This window comes from Hemitrygon akajei, chromosome 15 (genome assembly GCF_048418815.1).
Source record: "Hemitrygon akajei chromosome 15, sHemAka1.3, whole genome shotgun sequence".
Taxonomy (NCBI): domain Eukaryota; kingdom Metazoa; phylum Chordata; class Chondrichthyes; order Myliobatiformes; family Dasyatidae; genus Hemitrygon; species Hemitrygon akajei.
Genome location: NC_133138.1, coordinates 82,679,027 through 82,701,913, shown reverse-complemented (window position 1 = coordinate 82,701,913; position 22,887 = coordinate 82,679,027). Strand labels below are relative to the sequence as shown.

The window sequence follows — 22,887 nt, the reverse complement described above, 5'->3', positions numbered from 1 at the left end:
TCAATTAGACTGAGGTCTGGACTCTGACTTGGCTATTCCAAGACATTAACACTTGTTGTTTTTAAGCCATTCCTGTGTAGCTTTGGCTTGATGCTTGGGGTCATTGTCTTACTGGACTTTTGCAGACTGCACCAGGTTTTTCTTTAGGATTTCCCTGTACTTTGCTACATTCCTTTTACTCTTACCCCTACAAGCCTTCCAGGGCCTGCTGCAGTGAATCATCCCCACATCATGACACAGCCACCACCATGCCTTACAGTAAGTAAGCTTGGTGTGTTTTTGATGATGTGCAGTGTTTGGCTTATGCACTTAATCTGATGGCCAAAAAGCTCAATTTTGGTTTCATCAGGCTATAGAACCTTCTTCCAGCTGACTTCCAACATGCCTTCTGAAAACTCTAGCTGAGATTTTTTTTCAACAGTGGCTTTCTCTTTGCCACTCTGCATAAAGCTGTAACCAGTGAAGCACCAAGGTAACAGTGGTAAATACACAGTCTCTCCCATCTCAGCCACTAAAGCTTGTAACTCCTTCAGAGTTGTCATAGGTCTCTTGGTGGCCTCCCTCACTAGTCCTCTTCTTGCATGATTTTTGTGTTTGAGGATGGCCTGCTCTAGGTAGATTTGCAACTGTGCCATATTTTTTCCACTTCTTGATGATTGGCTTAACTATACTCCAAGGGATAGTCAGTGACTTGTAAATTTTCTTGTATCCATCTCCTGACTTGTGCTTTTCAGTAACCTTGTCGCAGAGTTGCTTGAAGTATTCTTTTGTCTTCATGGTATAGTTTCTACCAGGATACTGACTCACCAGCTATTGGCCATTTCAGCTACTGGAGTATTTTTACCACCATCAATTGAAACACTGTGACTGCACACAGGTGATCTCCATCTAACTAATTATTTGAACTCTAAAACCAATTGGCTGCACCTGTGATGATATGGTGTGTTATATTAAAGGGGGTGAATACTTATGCAATCAATTATTTTGTGTTTTATATTTGTAATTAATTTAGATCACTTTGTATAGATCTATTTTCATTTTGACATGAAATTTTCTGTTAATTTAAAAAAAAACAAATTAAATCCATTATGATTCAATGTTGCAAAGGGGGTGAATACTTTTAATAGGAACTGTATGTTGGCATCTGTACTGATGGTGCCCCATCAAATGGTTGGCTCCACAAGAGGTTTTGTTTCTCTTGTATGAAAAGAAAATCCTGATGTATTCACAGCATGCTACTGTTTCAACGTTACAAATAAATTTTCATGTTGTAAATAGCATTAATTAAAATCAATCTACAACTTTTATTTAAATTAAATCTACCGAGCCTACCTTTAGAAAAATTAAATCCTATTTTTGTTTAAGCTGGTTATTTAATAGTAATTTGTTATGTTTACCTTATGAGTTTTTGAAATGTATGAAAGGGAAAGAAAGAGATTAGTTTCAAGAAATGTAAGCTAAGCTTAACTACCTGTTTTTTCAAGAAAAGTTTGCTAAAAATTCATTCTCTACTATAAAAAGCATCAACAATTATTTTTGGATTATTATACATACAACTTACTGATCACGCTAGCTTGTCATGGGCTGTATATATAATAATTTTATGGCGGGGTTCCCTGAAACCTGAAAATTATTTCAAGGGTTCCTCTGGGTAAAAAAGGTTGAGAAAGGCTGATCTATGGAAATGAAGAAACAGTTAACTTTTCGGGCTGAGACCATGCCTCAGAACTGAAAACCGGGGGAAGATATCAGAATAAGAAGGTGAAGGAGGCTAGCAGGAAGGTGATAGGTGTAGCTAGGTGAGTGGGAAGGTCAAGGCCTGGGATGAAGGAATCTGATGGGAGAGGAGAGTGATCAGTAGGAGAAAGGGAAGGAGCAGGTGACCTGGGGGAAGTAATAGGCAGATGAGAAGAGGTAAAGGTTAGAGTGTGGACTAGAGGGAAGACGGGATTTTTTGTTTACCGGAAGAAGAAATTGATATTCATGCCATCAGGTTGGAGGCTACCCAGATGGAATAAAAGGTGTTGCTGCTCCACCCTGAGAGTCACCTCACCCAGACCCTGCTCTGCTTTCCAGTATGAATCCTAGTGCTAGTAGTAAAATAATCATCATCTACTGGTATTCTTCAGTATTCTCTAAAGACCAACTCATTAATTAGCCATTTTCAGACTTTGTTGTAAATAGCTAAAACATCTTATGCTGTTAAGCTGTCTCTTGTGCCTCCATCTATTGTGGAACAATTACCTTTCATTTCAAGATTGTAATAACACCCAGAATATTTCCGGATGAAGTTCAAATTTACCAGACTGAAGTCCATAAGGAACAATAGTAGATTGTGTTGGGTTAGAGAAATACTAATTTGTTTGAATTATGACTTATCTATATTTCATGACCTAGATACAGTGACATTGTTATGAAGCAAGTGATATACTGATAAACAGTATGCAGTGTGTTCCAACAAGGACACATTCTTCTTCTGAGGCAGTCCCCTGGGACTGTGGATGACTTTCTTCCATTCCAGTTTTTGAAGTTTCGAGATGGCTGATGAATCTATTGTGGGACTCACAGGCCCTTACATTCATGGATGGATAGGGTGGCTGTGTGTGTAGTTTGTGAGGTGATGTATTTCTTCCATGATTGTTGCAGGGTTTCTATGTGCATCTGATGCATGGACTTGTGGTTTGTAACATCACCACAAATGCTCTTTTGCTGATTTGAGTGTCAACAGCCAGAAATTTCCAGGAGTCAATAGGGATGTTGCATTTCTTCAAGGAGATTTTGAGCATATCCTGGAATATTCTCCTCTGTCTGTATGATAATCTCTTCCTGTGCTTGGAATTTGCGTGGCATTTTTCCAGAATCTGGTCTTAGGTAAACAAGTGATGTTGCTGTCCAGTGTGGCTGACTGAGTGTAGTGGGATTCTTTGTATTGCAGGTTTTGGCCTGGGGAAGAATTGGTTTGCTCCTCCTTCTGGTGAATGTATTTCTGGAGATTGCATTGATTGTATTTTTCCAAAATAGGTAGTACAGGTTTGTGGTGAACTACATATACCTGTCTGGACACGCCCCCTGATGACTGCTCCTGTGGCTCCTCCCACAGACCCCTGTATAAAGGTGATGGAGGTCTGAGCCTGGCCTCTCAGTCTCCAGGATGTAGTATGGTGGTCACTCACTGCATGTTCCTTCTTCCAGTCAATAAAAGCCGATACCTCGCTTTTACGTCTCAGAGTGAGTTATTGATGGTGCATCAAGGTTTCAGAAACATAAGCAGAAGCAGGAGAGCAGAAATTCAAGTGAGTAGAGTACAAGGCATCTACTCACTGGAATTTAGAAGAATGAGGTGTGAGCTCATTGAAACTTATCAGATGTTGAAAGGTGTTGATAGAGTGGATCTGGAGAGGATGTGTCCTTTGGAGTGGGAGTCTAAGACTAGAGGACACATCCTCAGGATAGAGTGACAACCTTTTAGAATGAAGAAGAGGAGGAATTTCTTTAGCCAGAGAGTGGTGAATCTGCAGAATTCTTTGCCATAGGCACCCATGGAGGTCAGGTACTTTGAAATACTTAAGGCAGAGGTTGAAGGACTCTTGATTAGTCAGGGCATGAAGGGACACAGGGAGAAAGCAGGAAAATAGGGCTGGCAAGGAAAATGGATCAGCCAGAATGAAATGGCGGAGCCAGATGGCCCAATTCTGCTTCTGTATTTTATGGTCACGTGGGAACTACTGTTGCATTGTAGATCATGTATTTTGTGCCTTGTCTGGGGTCTTTATCTTCAAAAACCTATTTCCTCTATGACTGAAGCCTGCAGATAGTACAGTGAAGGCAATGGTGACCATTAAGGATATGTTAATGTTACTGTGTTGTAACAATTCTTCACAATTCTAATTTAGTGTGCAGGAGAATAGCATTAAATTGGTCCTTGGTGAAATATCTATTAGATGACTCAGATCAAATGCATGACAAACTCATTGTGCAGCTTATGATGATATAATCATTAAACTGTTCTCTGTAAGTTCTTCAAACCAAGATTCCAAACTCCTGTCACTGAACCCTCTCCTAGATGTTGAATAATTAATTCTGACATATTCTGGTAAATTCTGTTTGATTTCAGCCCAAATATATTGCGTTGGTGAGTTACAAGGAGTTTACTTGGCACTAGGCAACTATTTAACGAAAAGCACTTTTCTCCAGCAAGGCTCAATAAATTCATTGTGACTGTCTCTGAGATAAAACCCTGCATGATATGTTTCTGATGTTCATATGAAATTTACAAAAAGAGAGATATTCCTGTCAGATTTTATCAGCATCTAATATCGAGACTTTTAATGAATTTCATTAACCTGCAGAATATTTGTGAGTAAACCCAACAAATCCTAATTTACAATATGAATGAAAGGATTATAAATAATAGAAGACAGTGCTATTTGATCATCTAGTGAGATTATGGTTGATCTTTTGCCTCCAACTTTCCATCTAATCCCTTAACCCTTTATTTCTTTGTGCCAAAAATATATTGATTTAGGCCTTATTTATCTCAACAGCTCAGCGTCTACATCCCAGTGGAATAAAGTTCCACAACCTTGCAAGTAAAGAGATTTTTTTCCTCATAAGAAACTGAAAATCTTAGTAAAAAGCAACAAGTCAGACAGCATTTGTGGAAAAGAAACAGAGCTAATGTTTCTGATCTGAGATCATTTGTAAATACTGAAGAAGAGAGAACACACACACACACACACACACACACCCCCCCCCCCCCATTGGATGTATTTAGCAGGTGAAATTGCACACAGCGTTCACATAAGTAAGTATTATAAACAGGGATTTTGATCAGTTTAATTGAGAATTTTTATTTTGAAATTACATGCTTCTTTTTCCATAGTAGAGCAGAAAGAAAACGGGAAATTATAAAGCACGAAAAACTAAACTTTCAACAACTGAAATGTCAGGAGTTCGAAAGTATTCATAAGCAGTTGGTTGAACCCCTTTTTGCAGCTAATACAGCCAGTAGTCTTTTGGGATAGGTCTCTATTAGCTTTGCACAATGTCAAGGAGCAAGTCTACCAGATTTCTAGTCCCTACTGCTGAAAAGCATCCCTATATTACAATATGGTGTAAAACACCATATTTTACAGTAGGGAAGGTGTTTCCTGGCTGATGCACAGTATTAGATTTACAGCAATGTTTCACTTTGAGTTGAGGCCAAAAACGTCCACTTTAGTTTCATCCGAACACAAGACCTTCTTCCAAAACTTTACAATATCCTCTCAGTGACATTTTGCAAGTCTTTACAGGCAAGTATATGTCTTTTATACAGCTGGGCTTCTTCCTTGCTACTCTTTCATAAATTCCCTTTTTGTGCGAGGCATTGGAGATTGTGGAGCCATGAACTTCATCTACAGATGCAGCCACCGACTGATGCATCTCTCTCGGATTGACTGTTAACATCACAGTAGCCACTCCTACAAGTGCCATTCTTCTCCAGTGACTATAGGGACAGCCTGACCTAAGCAGTATGGCTGTGGTTTCATATTTTTTCCACCTTTTCACGATCAACTGCACTGAGATCCAAGGTATGTTCAGTACCTTTGAGACAGTCTTGTATCCGTCCCCATATTTGGGCTTCTCTATTGTCATTTTCCTGATTTGTCTTGAATGCTCTTTTGTCTTCAAATTTGGTTTGGTCTGTTGAAAATCTGCCATACTGTTGGACCTCTGGACCTTACAGAGAGAGGGGATATTTATTCTTATGAATTCATTGAAAACAGGTGATCCTCCAGTTTTCTACATCAATAAATTAGGTGAATTGGTAAGGTTTATTACACCTGAGGAATGTTTGTATAGTAATTACAAAGGGAATGAATAATTTTTTCAGCACAATTTTGGTTTTTAATTTGTAGTAAATTGTTAACAGGTTTTGGAATTTTTCTTTTAATTTGACATGATGGACAATGATTAGTTCAAAAATCCTACTTCAATATATTTTAAATTTTAAAAATGAGACAGTAAATTGTGAAAATAGCTGTGGGTGCTGAATACCTTTCAAGGCACTTTAGTTAGGCGGTAAATCAATTAGTTTTCAATTGTAAGGTAGGTTGGGGGAAGGATGGTGGAACAAAGGAAATATTTCTGAGAGTGTGACACCAAATGTGTTAATCTAGACACAATGGATAGTCAGAGTCTTTCTCACAAAATGGAAATGTCAAATACTAGAACGCAAAGCTTTAAGGTGAGGAGAAGAAATTTAAAGGGGTTATACGAGGTGGCAGGATGGAGATAAATCTCCCAGAGCTGTGGTAAGGGGCTCCTGCTCTCTGCTAGCCTGCAGGTCACCCTTGTGGAAGATGAGGCAACTTGTTAGCCCCCTCCTCCCCTGATCAGGGTCACATCATAAAGCCATCGGAGCAGGTTGTATGAGTAGCTGGTGCATATAACAAGTCCTGGTTATGTGACCACTGATGCCAAGCTAACAGTCTCTGAAATGTATTGATGTTGGGGTCCCCCGTCTTGTAAAGATGTTGCCCAGAAGAAGGTAATGACAAACAACTTCTGTAGAAAATTTTATCAAGAACAATCATGGTCATAGACCATGGTCATCTATGTCACATGGCACAGCACATAATGATGATGTGATGCTATGGGCAGGTTTCTTATGCAGAGAGCTATAGTGCCTTGGCAGGAGAGGTGCTAGAAGTAGATATGTAGTGAAGTTTAACAGGCATTTAGATAGACACGTACAGCAGAGAATAGAGGAATACAGACTATTGGTGGGTAGACAAAATTAGTTTGGATTAGCATCATGGCAGCACAGGCATTGTAGACAAAAGTGTTGGTTCCTGGGCTTTATTGTTCTCATTCTAAGTTGCACACTAGTGGCAATTTACAATCTGTTTCAGTTGTCCTTGTCCCTGGAATCCTTGGAATTGAGAAGAATGTGACATTTTTTGAAAAATATTCTAATTCTCTCTTTGAAACATCTTTCTTTTTGTTCATTGCCTTGCCTTAGGAATCTGGCACATGGTTGATATGGTCCTGCCGTTGGAGCAGGCTGGGGGTGCTGGCAGTGTTGGCTGGGACAGAAAACTGATGTTAGTTTAACGTACAAGATCCCAGCAGAGCTCAGTAGGTCAGGTAGCATGTATCTGGGGGCATGAACTGTTGACAGTGTGGGTCGAGAACCCCCAGCTGGACGCTAGGTGCTGCTTGATCTGCCGCATTCCTCCAGCAGTGCTGCTCCTCATTCCAGCATCTACAATCCCATGCAGGTACTCTAATACCAGTTCTATCCTGCTTGGAAAGATGTAACTTTGAAAATTCTCAAGCTACTTTCCCATTGCCTTGCGATGCAAGTCATTCACGCTGCTTGGTAGATCAAGAACCTTACTGTCAAGGACAACTTTACACAGTATAGGTAGCTGAAGACTATGTATTGGCATAGTCTTAGATTTCATCACCATCGTCTGTCTTCACTGAGAGCTGGACCCTAAGATGTGGGAGGTGATCCCCATTGTACCTATCCACATGAACTGAAATCAGAAAATGCTGTAACTGCTCAGCTGGTCAGGTAGCATATGCAGAGAAAGAGAGAGAATATTTCAGGTCAAAAAGCTTTCATCAGTACTTGAGTATGTTCAGAAAGAAAACAAGTCACATGGCATAGAAAGTGGGACATAAAACAAAGGAGAAGGTCTGGGATAGACTAGGAAGGATTGAATATTGGTGATAATGGTAGAAAGATAATGAATAATGAAAGGGATCCCTAGAGAAGATGTATAGTAAGTAGAGGCAATTGAAATTTGAATGGTAGAATGCCGCAGCTCCAAAAATATTTCCTCATAGTTCAAGTGAGCTGGGTTCAACCCTGTCCTCTGGTGCTGTCTGGAGGTTACGCATTCCACCTGTGACCTTACTATTTTCCCTAGAGGCTCCCTGGGTAGGATTTGGGTAACTATGAGTGTTTTATTGCTAGTACTGATTCGTCCTATTTCTGTTCTGTACTGCACAAAATACATGGAAGTTTTGCAAGCAGCATGCTTGTTTTTCTACCACTCATTGTAGATGAGTGGTAGAAAGCCTGCACATTGTTGGGCTGTGGGAAGGAGCCAATGTGTTGCGGGAAACACAGGCGGTCACAGGCTCCCTACAGGGAACAGGGTAGGATCAATGCAAGGTCTCTGGAATGAGGGGACAGCAGCACATTTAGGAGTGCCACTGTGTCACCCTGTTCCCAGAGTGGGAGGGGAAGTGATGAACATGTTAGAAATATTTAGCAGGTATCTTGTCTGCCTTCAGCCCTTGTGTGTTTCTGTTGCCTTTTGCCAGGCAGGGATAGCACCAAGGCTTGGCAGGTCATGTGCTATGGACTGGAATGAGGACACATGCATCACAAACTGAATCTTAGTTCAGGAGATCTTTGAAGTGCTTCAAAAATATCTTCAAAGGTACCTGGTGTAAATAACATATGGTTATATCACATCATTCCTTGTCCATTAAAACACAGAAATAAAGCTTCTGCTTGGTCTAACAGGAATATCCTGCATATGCAATGTTCCTCTGAGGAGAACAAAGAAACAAAAATGAGAATTTAGTGCAAATAATCTCTAACTGTTTTAACAGCTATAATTCTTGTTGTAATTAAACTACTAATGTCAAGTAAATCCAGTCTGTATTGTAAATTCTATTTGCCATTTTAGTATGCAGGTGTTGGGTACATTTTGAATATGGATGTGACCCCACATCCGCATCCTCATCCAGCCTCATTCCGTTATAATATTATTTGAGTTGAAAAGTAGGGAATACCTAAAGCTGTAATTTACAGATCTGTAGTCTGTAGTGTCTGTCAGGTTTAAATTTTTCTGTTTTGGATTGGCAGGCATGCACATTCCTGATATGTATGAGGCAAACTTGAGTGCACCCTTTTCCAACATTGTATTATCTTATTTTGGGGTGACTGTTAGGGTGGAGGGTCTATGTCCTAGTTACCCCCTGCCCACACACAGGGTGAACCAGAGCCATGAATTAAAAACAACACTTCTGGGTAAAGCCCAGAGTGAGGAAATTATTCAGTGCTGAGGCAAAATGCATCATACTAGTGGAAGTAGTGATAGAAGCTTGGAGTTTATTGTCTTTTTGCAATATCCCATTTCCAGGTACTTCCAACCTACTTTTCCTTCAGTCACTGAAGGTTTTTTACAATGGCACGTTAAAGTACTCCGGAGCTGTCTGAACTGTGGAACACTTTGCTAAAATTATTTCTGTCAAAACTATTCTCCCCACCATGGTCTTGTGTCATGGCCTTACACTTGACTACGTTGGCACAAGTTTTTTTAGGAAGTTGCTTCCTCAGAATTTTGCTTATGTTAGACCTCTTGAAGCTGAACAAGTATAATTCCAGACTATTTGTATCACATAGGAATTTGGAGAAACAAGAAATCTCTTTTAATGAATATAATGTATTAAATTGCATAATGGTGCTGATGCTTTGCAATAGTTAACTAATCTAAAAATATTTTGATGATGATTTTCATTTGTATTCAGTGTCTGAAGCTTCTCACTTAAGTATCTAATAATAATTGGTCAGCATTGATGGATTCCAGTTGCCCTGATATAGTTTCTCCGTGACTGTAATGTCCTGGTGAAGCCTTTCACCATGCTCATCACTGACAGCACCAAGATTTGCAGGGAAGAAATCTAAATGGGAATGAATAAAATGAATCTTTAGTGACATGTTGTACTTCATTGTTTTGTATGCTTGAAGCACGTTGACAATAACATCCTTGAATGTCTTCCATGCATTTTTCTCCTGTTCCACTAAAAATTGCCTGTCATTGATGACCCATTTGATTTTTGAACTAATGAAAATGCTTTCCTTAATCTTGGCATCAGTTATTCTGGGACATATCTGTCTCAAGTTTTGAAATCGTTCACGGAAATGTTTGTGCCTGGTAACAGCAGATTCCATCCTTGCAGTCTTCAACCCAGGACTTCTGCTTTTGACTTTGACAAACCCAGGTCTCTGACCAGGTCACTTAACTCAGATTGAGTTATCAGATGAGGCTCACTCAACATAAAGGGTTCAAAATCTGTATCAATATCAGTATTTTTTTCTATTCTTGGCTCGTTCATCATGACACCTTTGTCTGCCTCCTTTGGACTCCAAATGATTTCTTGTTTCTAGCAGAGAAACTAGACACACTGGTCAGACAGAAGTGGCAGTCTATCACATGATCCTTATGTTCTCGCCGTATCACCAGGACAGCAAATAGCATTGACTTCTGAGTACCTCTGAGCTAAGCTCTATGATCAACAGCACATGTCGCACAACAAATGTGAGGAGCCCCGGCTTTGTCTTGGTCATCAATTTTACACCCAAAGTAGAACTCGTAGGTTTCCTGAATAAGAGGAGTCATGCTCCATTTCTGAGATTTAAGTGTATACTTGCCACAACTATAACAGAAGGTATTGTGGCTCTTGTAACATTGATGAGACATTTTGCTGCCACAAATACTCCTGAAAATACAATTACTTTGTTACAAGAAATACACACAATATGCTACGTGTGAAAATCATGTGCATCAATGCAATGGCAAACATATATACATGTAAGTGCAATGTATAGAATCGTGTGTGCGAGATGATTTTATAGCCTTTCTAAAACCTGTCCTGCCATGCAGCATCCTCCCTGCCTAAGCACGGCCAGGCCCGCCTGGACAAGATAGAAAACTTTTCATCTTACATTGTGGGCAACATTTTAATTGACCCAAATTATGAATCGAAATAACAAATAAAGGCAGTTTCAAAAAATGGTGTGAGGTAGGGAAATTTAATGCTGATTTTCATGATCAGTATAACTACACTCAAAAGTACTCAGGAAGCAAAATCTTTGTGGTCTAGTGATATTAATAAACATCACCACCAATGAAGCTTCATGCTATCTGAATCCAATATTATGTAGTTCCTATTCTACTCTCCTGTATAAATACTTCACTCAAACATATTGTCATAGGACAAGTAGAGAGTTAAAGCCAACTGCAGAAATTTAGATAATATGCTAAACTGGATCTGACGCGAAACATTGGATGAAAACCTGACATCCTCAGGTATTTGCTAACTATGTGCTTAATAGAAATATTGAAGTGACAGCCCAGTTCTTGGTCAATGTCAGGGTTAGTGGCTTATGGGTAGAAATGCTATTTTGATTATCAACTTGTAATGTTTTTCTTATTTGAACTTATTCTTGCTGAGAGTAGACTGGGGTATTTGATGCCTCCTGGTTTTTCTTGTTGTGATTTGACTAATGTGCAGTGTAGGCAGTAAACATCAGAAGGTTATTTCATCATCAAAAGCCTCATAGCTAATCCCCTGATTTCTGTTATCAGATCTACTTACAGTAGGGTGGATAAATTATTTGAGGAAACTAAATATTGATGTGTTGAGACCTTATAAATAACTGCATCTATCCAAAATGTCTGAGAAACCTCAAAAACAAAGCATATGTTACTCACTGAAGTAACAGGGAATTAAAAGGAATGAAACAAAAATTGTATCACTTTGTAATTTAAAGAAACTTTTTTAGGAATAATCAGCAGATCAATTGGCAACCATAGAGAGTGAAATTGGGTTAATAATTTAGACTAATAGCCTATACTGGTAAAAGTTCATTAACCTGAACTTTTAACTTTATTTCTCTTTGCACATACACTCCCTGACCTGCTGAGTATCCCCACATTTTCTGCTTTTAATTTGTGTAGATGTTCCTGACATAAATAAGGAGAACGTAAAACTTATGTACGCATTGCTCCTTGTGCAGCATTGTCACGCCCAGAATAGTTGGAGCCAGTTGCTAGGATCTTGCTATGTTGAGCACAATGAGTTTTCTAGACCTCTTTGCCTGTCTTTACTCTGACATGCAGGATATTTCTCCTGTTAATAATTTCACTGATAGGAGTATCTAGACCCCTTTCTGTAACCCCCGGAGATCACTCATTTTCCCCTCCAGTCTTGGCTTCCACCAAGGCAGCCACAATGTGGGACTGATACCCAACTCGGAGATGTTTATCAGCTTGTCAGAAGCTGTGGTCAGCTGAGACTGATCCTGTTGAGAAACAGCACCAATCCCATTTTGGCTGATGAAACTGCGAGTAAATCACCCTGGATCAAACTGGATTTTGGACGATTTTGTGATTTATTTTTCTTTAGGCCATGATTGGAAACAAAATATATCAAAAGCTCATCAGGGGTGAAATCCAATTTCCAGGCAATAGCCTGCACATCTTTGTTCTCTATCCATGTTTTTTCATTCATTAGGTGTCATGTCGTATGATGTAGGCGATCATGATATTTCCATGACCACGATTGTTCTTGGCAAATTTTTCTATAGAAATTGTTTGCCATTACCTTCTTCTGGGCAGTGTCTTTACAAGATGGATGACTCTAGCCATTGTCAATATTCTTCAGAGATTATATGTAGTCCGACAACCAGGACTTGTTATGTGCATCAGCTGCTCATATGACCATCCACCACCTGCTGCAATGGCTTCATGACCCTGATCAGCGGGGTGGGGGGTGGTGGCTAACCAGGAGCTAAACCTTGTCCATGGGTGACCTGCAGGCTAGCAGTGGGAAGGAGTGCCTTACACCTCCTTTGGTGGAGGCGCATCTCCACCCTTCTGCTCTTGTAAAGTAGCAATTCTATTCCTCCTTTCCCTCAAAATGGACAATAATTGGTTAACACTTCAGCTTGTTGACTTTTCAGCTTACATTTTGAATGTCTGCAGTAATGCATTGTGTAGGTGGCTAAGTTAATAACTACATTGAGAGCTGTGGTAGAGGGTGAATGAAATACGATGTTTCATGGCCTCATATGTAGCCTGTGTGAGTTCACAAGTTTCACCGTGTTAATGGAATTGCTGGCTGTGATGGTTTTTCACTCAGAGATATATCAGTGAGATCTGTAATATCTCTTGTTTAAAACTAAATGGGCCGGATCTTACCTGGATTTGCATCCTATTTGCGATCACAGCACATGGTAATCTTGAGCTACACTGACCAGCTCCAGATGTGGTTGGCATCTTGGACTGCAGTGGTGTGTCCTGGTCTCCAACAACAGATGCCTAAATCCCCATTCCCAAATTGCCCTGGAAGATTCAATGGCTGACGAAGCTCTCACCCAGTTTCACATGCTTTCAAAGTTGTGAAGACAATGAATGTCTGTGGCATTCAAAGATATTTAAAATCTGAAAGACGGAAAGTAAATAGTTTAAAAGATCAAGCATACAGAAAGACAAAGACACTTATAAATAATAAAAAAATGAATAAAACCAAACTAACTTTTAAGAAAGACATCTTGTCTTTCCCTTTCCTTTTTTTGGCTTGTCTATGAAATCAGGGTGGTCCATGAAGCTCTACCAGATTTAACCTGTGTTGTATCTGAGAGCCAATTCCAGGTAAACCTTTGGATATTTCAGCAGGATCCAACTTTGCACTGGAATCCATTAGAAATCGAAAAATGTAATGTTTTGATGGTTAGAATGCCCATTTAGCATGTTAGTTAGAGACTTGTATGTTTGATGACTCACTTACAGAAGCCTTGCAATTGGCTCTGCCTGCTGACAAAGTCAAGGTCAAGACCAAGTCTATTGTGATGCCCTTTGTGGCTGAAAAGGCCACCAGCTTTTGCAGCCTGTGATCATACATAACACTTCTCCTTTTCCTTTGTACTGTTTATTTGTTTTTCTGTTGTACGTGCATCACCTGTGCATGATTCATGTGTTATTTTTGTTGTATTACTCAGTCCAAGTGAGTTTACTTTGAAGGGTGTACTATTTTCTCAAATAGTGTCATTTTAACAACACATCCCTGTCCCAGATTCCAGCGAGAATGAAACTTTTAGCTTTCTCTCCTCCTCTTTGTTGAGCCTATTTACTCACTAAACCTGAAAGTGTTGACTGACTCTCCTTGAAGATGTTGATCATCTTTTCCTGGAGTTTAACATTTTCCTTAACCTGTTCTTTCCCGAATGTATTTGCTATTCTACTCTGAACATGTTGATTTCTGTCCTGTGAGCATATTAACCACTCGTTCATGAAGCTTCCATTCAGAGTTCTCTTGAACATGTTGGCCATCTCCCTTACAGTGTTAACTAGCCTCTCCTGAAAATGTTCATTGAAGATGTTTTTCATTTTCTGCTGAAGCCAATCAACTTTGAAGCTGTTGGTCAGCCTCAGCATAACATATGAACCAAACTGTCCTGAGACTGCTTATCGTCCTCCACTGAAGATACTCATCACCATCTCTGGAAGATGTTGGCAGATTTTCTAAAGATATCAACCACATTCTCACATTGTGTTGGTCAGCCTTTCTGAGAAATCTTAATCAGTTGACCATGAAATTGCTAATTCTCTCTTTGAGGATGATTGTCCAGAAACTCCAAGGGCGATACTTTGAATGCAGCAAAAGTGATCATTGTTGTCTACAGTTCCAAGTGTCAAAGACCAATTCAACATTACCTGAAAGATTAGTCTTCTCTTCTGCATTCACTTTCTTTGGTGCTGCTTCTGAATAATGATGAGGGTCAGGAAACATGGGACATTTTCTTCTCATTGGCCCAAGTGCAAAGGCCAACTATTGCATCCACCAGCTGCCATCTTTGGCCATTCAGCTAAGATAAGAAATTCTGGTTGATTGGTTGTACTTACTAACTTATTGATGTAACTTACTTAAAACTGTCAGGAGAATCAAGATGGATGGTGTGTATGTATATCTTCCCTTAATCTCAGGACCTTTACCAGAGGGTTGGAAGCTTGAGGGTTCGGCGCAGTATCCTTGCTGGTCCTTGTTGTGCTCTCTTCTGGACTGAAGTCTCAGATGTTGTTCCTGGGATTTGTTGGAGCCACTCTACCAGTGCAGGTGTCACTGCTCCAAGTGCTCCTGTCACCACCCAGATTACATTGGCTTTCCCATTCAGCTGGACATTTAGGACTTGTCTCACTCTTTGGAGGTACTTGAATGATGCAGCCTTGTGTCCTCATCGTGGCTGCCATGCACCTGCAGGGTCCCCAAGTATTTGTATCTGTCCTGTACATCTGGTGTGTGCCCTTCAGGTAACTCGACTTCTTCAGACTTGATGAGTTTGCCTCTTTTCACTACCATCTAGCTGCACTTTTCCAGTCCAAGTGACATCTCGACATCTCTGCTGTACACCCTTGACAAGTGGATTAGTGAGTCGATGTCGCTTTCATTTCTGGCATACAGCTTGATGCCATCCATGTACAGGAGGTGGCTGATGGTCACTCCTCTCCTGAACCTGTACCCATGTCCACTCTCTGAGATAACCTGGCTGAGGGGTTCAAGCCTATGCAGATCAGCAGTGGGGAGAGTGCATCCCCCTAGTATATTCCACATCTGATGGTTACTTGTGCTATTGGTTTTGAGCTAACTTCTAGCATTGTCCTCCAACAGCCCACTGAATTCTTGATGAAGGTCTTTTATGTCTTGTTGACCTTGTACAGAGACAGGCATTCCAGGAGCCATGGTTGGAGCATTGAGTCATGAGCTTTCTGGTAGTCAAGGCAAGCTGTGCTTGGAGTCTTGCATGACTGCTTTGTCTATCAGTAATAGGTGCTAGGAGCCTCAGTCAATCCCCGGCTAAGCAGAGCTCAGGAATTTACACACAGGTCCTTGAGCTTGGTGGCTATTATGCCTGATAGGAGCTTCCAGGCTGTTGCAGTTTATAGGCCTGCAGTTTGATGGTGTTGATCCTTTGTGAGGATCCTTCATTATAAGTCCTGTCCTTCCTTGAGTTAGCCGGTCAGAATGGGAGCTGGCTACAAGCAGCTGGCTTATTTGAGCAGCCAGTCATGTATGTAATGCTGTTAGTTTCTGGTGATGTCCAGCTCTTCAGACTTGCTCCCTATTGCTGGACATCTCCTGCTGTGATGGTGACTGGTTGTTCCTCTGGGCGATTGCAGCGGTTTGGTTGTAGGACTTTTTCAGCCATTGGCCACTGGTGTTGTTTCTCCCATATGCTCTTCCAGTCTCCTCATTTGCTGCTTTGCTTGGTTCATGTACTGGCATGTTGTTAGTCTGGAACTGTTCAAATACTTTTCCGGGTTCTTTGGAGAAGACTGCATTTATTCGCCAAGGTAAGTCTTTGATCTTCACACCTTTCTTCAGCTCAGTTGGTCTGCTAACTTCCAACCTTGTGGTTTTCATTTTGGCTTCCAATCATTGTCTCGGGGGGGTGGGGTATACTCTCCACTATATTTCATTTTGTAGCCCCAGCATTTCTAGGACTGATGCATCTGTCAGGATATCTGAAGTTTCTGGCAATAGTTCACAAGGCACAGGATAGATCTGTCCCACAGAAGAAGTTCTCAAAAGGGTAGGCAACCATGACAGACAAGGGAAGTTAATGACTGCATAAAAGCCACGGAAAGGGTATATAACATAGCAAAAGTGAGTGGGAAGTAGATGATTGTGAAGTTTTTAAAATCCAACAAAAGGGAACTAAAAAAGCCATAAGAAGGGAAAAGATGAAAGACAAGGGCAAACTAGCCAATAATATAAAGCAGGATACCAAAAGGTTTTTCAGTTATATAAAGAGTAAAAGTGAGGTGAGAGTTAATATTGGACCACTGGAAAATGATACTGCTGTGGTAGTAATGGGGGACAAAGAAATGTCAGATGAATTTAATGGGTACTTTGCATCTGTCTTCACTGTGGAAGGCACTAGCAGTGTGCCAGAAGTCCGTGAGTGCCATTGCTATTAGAAAGGAAAAAGTGCCAGGGGAACTGAAAGATCTTAAGGTGGATAAGTCACCTGGACCAGATGGACTACATCCCAGAGTTCCGAAAGAGGTTGCTGAAGAGATAACAGATGCATTGGTCATGATCTTCCAAGAATCAATTAATTCTGGCATGGCTCTGGAGGACAGGAAAACTGCAAACATCACTCCACTGTTGGAGGAGGAAGGCAAAAAAAAGGAAATTATGGGCCAGGTAGCCTAACCACAGTGGTTGGAAAAGTATTGGGATCCATTATTAAAGGTGAAGTTTTGAGGTAGTTGAAGACTAATGGTAAAATACATGAAAGTCAGCATAGTTTCAGTAAAGGGAAATCTTGCCTGACAAGTCTCTTAGACATTTTCAAGGAAGTAACATGTAGGGTGGACAAAAGAGAGGCAGTGGATGTCATTTACATAGATTTTCAGAAGGCATTTGATAAGGTGCTACAAATGAGGCTGCCTAACAAGATAAAATCCCGTGGCATTACAGGAAAAATACTGGCATGGATAGAGGAATGGCTGACAGCCAGGAGGCAGTGAGTGAGGATAAAGGGTTTTTTTCTGGTTGGCTGCCAGTGACGAGTGGTGTCAGTATTGGAACTGCTTCTTTTCACATTGTTTTTCAATGATTTAGATATTGGATTAGTGGATTTGTGGCAAAGTTTGTGATGATAGGAAGATAGATGGAGGGTAGGTAGTGCTGGGGAAGCAATGTGATTGCAGCAGGACTTAGACAAATTGGAAGAATGGGCAATAAAGTGGCAGATGCAATTCAGTGTTGGGAAATATATGATAATGCACTTTGGTAAAAGGAACAAAAGTGCAAACTATTTCCAAATGGGGAGAAAATTTAAACATCAGAGGAGCAAAGGGACTTAGGAGTAATGTTCCCTCTAATTTTTAGTAGTCAGTGTATGCAAAAATTTTATGTTGTGCAAATGTTTTTCCTGTGACAAAAGTATGTACGCACTGAATGCACACATGGCAGAGTTTATGTAGGTTTACAAAATATTTGATATAGAATAACAACAAAATAATATACATATTTAAGTCACTCAGTTATTTTTACTCTCTCCTGTCTTTGGCATTTACCCGTTCTTTGTAAACTCTATCTAGATTAATAGAATTTCCATCCAATTGATAGCTTTTGATTCTCATTAATATATCCAAATGACATTCACCTAAGTGGTTTCTCAGTTTGTTTTGGAGTTCATTCGTTAGGCTAAAACCTCGCTCACAGTCCGTACTAGACGCAAGAAAGTTTCCCCCAATGTCCATCAACTGTGCAAGGTCACAAAACTGTTCATTTTGAAGTACAAATGCCACCATTTGAGCAAAGTTTAAAATCAGTTTGGATTTAATTTTTTCTTGCATGGAAAATTTGAAATCATTAAACTGTTTAACTATTACAGTATTTTCAGCTAGAAAATCATGATACTTTAGACATAAGGCATTAACTATTAACTTGTTCATCGCCAAATGTGAAGTCACAATCTGTGATTGCGGAGAAATCACAAGTTGTACCTCATCTTCAGGAAACCTTTCTTCTAAATGAACACAAAGACTATTTATAAAAGTCAACAGCGAACTTGTATTTACTGTGATGTTTTCTTCACGTTGTTGACTTAGCAAAACTGTAAACAAATTTGCAGTTCTTTTGCGCTACATGCCCTTCGCTTCTTTTGAATTTGACATAGTGAATCAATAATTTTTTCAATAAAAACTTAGTAAGCTATCTACAGGATTTGAAACAGAGCTTTGTAAACTTTATGATATGAACACTGTCTGCCAAAGATGGCTGCCGCTGTGACACAGCTGTACAAATCGGAACAGGAAAGGTGAGGTGAGGTAAATTAGTGACGTGCATTGTGGTATTTGAAAAACCGACTAATTAGTTAACAGAAACAGTTAGCTAAAAGATTATTTTCAATATTATAATTATTACTTACTACATTTTTTAGGTAACTAACCTTTTGTGCGCCCATTAATTTCCTTTGTGCACTGGTTGGAAAACGTGTGTGTACACACACACACGCACAGCTTAGAGGGAACTTAGCTTAGCAGTCCTCGTTCAAGACTCCCAGAAGGTTAATTTACAGGATGAGTCATTGGTAAGAAGGCAAATGCAATGTTGGCATTCGTTTCAATGGGACTAGAATATAAAAAAAATAATGCTGAGGCTTTATGAGACACTAGTTAAGCTGCGCTTGGAGTCTCATCAACAGTTTTGGACCCCATATCTCAGAAAGGATATGTTGCCTTTAGAGACAGTCCAGAGAAGGTTCACGAGGATGATTCCTGGAATAAGGGAGTTAACATATGAGGAGCATTTGGCAGCTTGTACTCATTCGAATTTTGAAGAATGCAGAGGGATCTCATTGAAACCTACCAAATACAGTATTGAAAGGACTAGATAAGGTGGATGGGGAGAGGGTATTTCCTGTGGTGGGGCTATCCAGAACTGGAGGGCACAGCCTCTAAACTGAGGGGTGACCCTTTAGAACAGAGGTAAGGAGGATTTTTTTTAGCCAGAGAGTAGTGAATCTGTGGAATGCCAAGACCATGGATATATTTAAAGCAAAAATTGATAGTTTCCTGATCAGTTAGGGCATCAAAGGTTATGGCAAGATGGCAGGTGTATGGGGTTGAGTGGGATCCGGGATCAGCCATGATGGAATGGTGGAGCAGACTTGATGGGCTGAATGGCCTATTTCTGCTCCTGTGTCTTATGTTCTTATTCCTCTTGAGGAATTGACAGTGGGCTAACTGTAAGAACAGCTAGTGCAAGTTGACATCCCTGAATGGTCATTTCAGTGGATATTTAGGAGTTCACGTCCTGAGTGTGATCAGTTTCTCTAGCCACATGTAGTCTGGAGACTGACTTTGTGAGGAAGGTTTGTTTGGTTTCCTGACAAACATTGATTCTAATTATTTAGTTACTGAAAGAACAACAGTTATCAGTTATCCTGGAACCAGAAGGTAACAATTCAGAGACAAGTACTCTAATCTCCCACAGCAGTTCTGGAGTTAAATTCACTCAACAGACTGAGTATTAAAATAAAAGTTATGAGAAATAGTGGCCTTAGCCTTGAAGGATTTAATAGAATTCTTTCAGCTTCACCAATGTGGTTCAGGAATGGAAATATGTTATCTTTATCTGATCCGGATGATATGTGACTTCCAAATGTCCCCATACGTCACAGGGATTGGTGCCAGGTCCTTCACTGTCCTTCATACAAATTAAGGAATTGGAAGAGAATATAAATAGCATGATTAATAATGCAGATGACAACAAAATTGGTCACAAAGGATGTTGTTTAAGGTTACAACAGGACCTTGGTCAAATGGAAAAGGGGGCAAGGGAATGGCAGATGGAGTTTAACTTGGACAAGTGTGAAGTGATGAAGTGTGGGAGGTTAAACCAGGGCAGGACAGACACAGTGAATGGCCAGGCCTTAGGGAGTATTATTGAAAAACGAAATCTTCAGGTACAAGCATCCTCTAGCAATATACAAAAACCACAGCAATTGTCAGGTTAGCAACATAAGTCATTGGCTGCAGTCTGCCATCACTGCAGGACTTGTATGTGTCCAGGCTGAGTTTTTAATGAGCGAGTGGGTAGGCTGGGACTGATCACCCTGGAGTGAAGGAAGCTGAGAGGTGGCTTTATAGAGGTTTATAAAATTACGAGCAGCATAGCTGGAGTAGATAGTCCTACCCTTTTTCCCAAGGTAGTGGATTTTAAAACTAGAGACTTAACTTAGAAAGAGGAAAAATTTAAAGGGGACCTGAGGGCAGATTCTTCACCCAGAAGGTGAATGATTTGACAGAGGAAGTGGAGGGGGTGGAGATAATTATAACATTTAAAAGGCATTTGGATGTACATGGATAGGAACCGTTTAGAGGGATATGGACTTAATGAGGTAGGAATCTTGGATGACATGGGCATATTGGGTCAAAGGACTTGTCCAGTTATATGAATCAAAATGCTCGAGCAAACACTCAGTTTAAAAGCAATGCATGTGATGCCCAACTCTTGAAAGCTGTAGTAAAAATAAACTCCATCCAACAGTTTTGTTAACAGTTCCACTGATTATCAATACTTATTTCCAGTTGTGTAATCACATCCTCAAGCTGTTGAGTCTTATTACACTTGTCAGTTCTCAGAATGTGGCTTCAAACTTCTTTTTTCAGAATGCCGGGATGTACTGCTCCCCATGATAACTGATGAGCTGAAGAGCCTGTTAGTGGAAAAGGATGATCAACGCCAAGAGCTGAAGCCCTGTATCGACCTACTCAACAGTATTCTTGAGGTGTTGAGTGAAGCCAGTGAGGTAGGTGTTTGAAACAACAGCACCACCTATTTCATTCTTGCTCTAATAATGGTCGTACCAACTTCTTTTCTCCCCATGCGTTGTTAATAGAGAAACCAAATCTCTGAAAAATATGAATGTTTTGTAAACATAATGATTCTGGCTGAAGCAAGTGTGATGAATTGTATCCTGCTGCTAATTTTATAAACTTCAAATTGAATTTATTATCAAAGTACATATATGTCACCATCAGATTCATTTTCTTGCAGGCATACATAATAGAATAATTACCATAACAACCCTTTGGTTCAAGCGCCAGATTGTTGAATGGTAATAACTGTTCCTGAGCCTGGTGGTGTGAGTCCTGAGGCTCCTGTACTTTCTTCCTGATGGCAGCAGTGAGACGAGAGCATGTCCTGTGTGGTGGGGGTCACAGATGATGGATGCTGCTTTACAGCAGCATTTCATGTAGATGTGCTCAATGGTGGGGAGAGCTTTACCCATGATAGTCTGGCTGTATCCATTACTTTTTGTAGAATTTTCTACTCAAGGGCATTGATGTTTCCATATCAGGCCTTGAGATGTATATATAGATTTAATATATTCAGCAAACTTGAATATTGCACCCAGCCACACAGTCACAAGTGTACAGCAAGTACTGCAGGGGAATAAGCACACAGCTTTCTGGTGCACCATGAAAGACTCAGTTGCAACTGGAATTAGATTTGCAAGCAATAAAGTAATCATCTACTGTATCTACCTATGCTGTACCTTATCACACCCCAATCCCTACCTCTGCATTGTCAATTTTGTATTATGAATAGAAACATCTGAACATACATTGGAAGTATCTGTTGAAAAAGACAGTGATAGAGTCATAGAGTTACACAGCACGGAAAGAGGCCCGTTAACCCTGCTCCTTCATGCTGACCAGGGTGCCCATGTCAGCTAGTCCAATTTGCCCATTTTAGTCCATACTCCTCTTGACCTTTCCTATCCCTGTACTTATCCAAATACCTTTTAAAGTTAATTTGGGAGTGTTGAACTATCAGAGGAATGAGGTCCAAGGAAGTTAAAGCTTCATATCTTCCGTCATCTTTCTTCTCAAATGTGTTTGGATGTGAATTTATGAAGGCAACTAATCCACTTGAGAGATTTAATCTCAGCCTCAGATACTACTTGTTGAGCTGTCAATAACTAGGTTGTGCTCCCTGTCCCCGCAGAGCTTGATTCACATCTTTCCTCAATTTCTTATGATTATGCATTGTCTGTTATCATAATGGACACCTCCACCCTCACAAACCCACTTTCCTCACCCTCGCAGTGTGAGGAAAACACTGAATTTTTCTGGACTAGGAATTTTCTTACAATAACCGACTGTAATTATCTATAGGACATGGAATTAAGTGTAACCATGTGAATTAAGCTGTTACTAAGATCAACTTAAGTTTCCATTAAGTGCAGGAAGTTTGCAGGGGTGGGGCGGGGGTAGTGTAGGGGCTAACATGACACTATTACAGCTTTGGGCATCGGAGTTCAGAGTTCAATTCTGGAGGGATCTTTAAGGGGTTTTTATGTTCTCACAATGAGAATATCGATTTCCTCCAGGTGGTTCAGTTTCCTCCCGCAGTCCAAGATGTAGGTTAATTCGTCATTGTAAATTGTCCTGTGATTAGGCAAGGGTTGCTGGACAGCATGGCTCATTGTGCTGTGTCTCTAAATAAAATAAAATAAATAGCTTTTTATAATTTCAGATTTTATTCACAAATAGCATTTCCCTGTTGTTACGT

The 22,887-nt window shown here is 40.2% G+C and overlaps 1 protein-coding gene across 1 annotated transcript in view; it reads left to right on the top strand.

Annotated features, from left to right (window-relative positions):
- LOC140739509 (dedicator of cytokinesis protein 2-like) overlaps positions 1–22,887 on the top strand; it is a 651,201-nt gene that overhangs the window by 265,065 nt on the left and 363,249 nt on the right. The window contains exon 26 of the mRNA XM_073067873.1: positions 20,979–21,118. Coding sequence (XP_072923974.1) covers positions 20,979–21,118 — 140 coding nt within the window. The remainder of the gene's footprint in view (positions 1–20,978; positions 21,119–22,887) is intronic.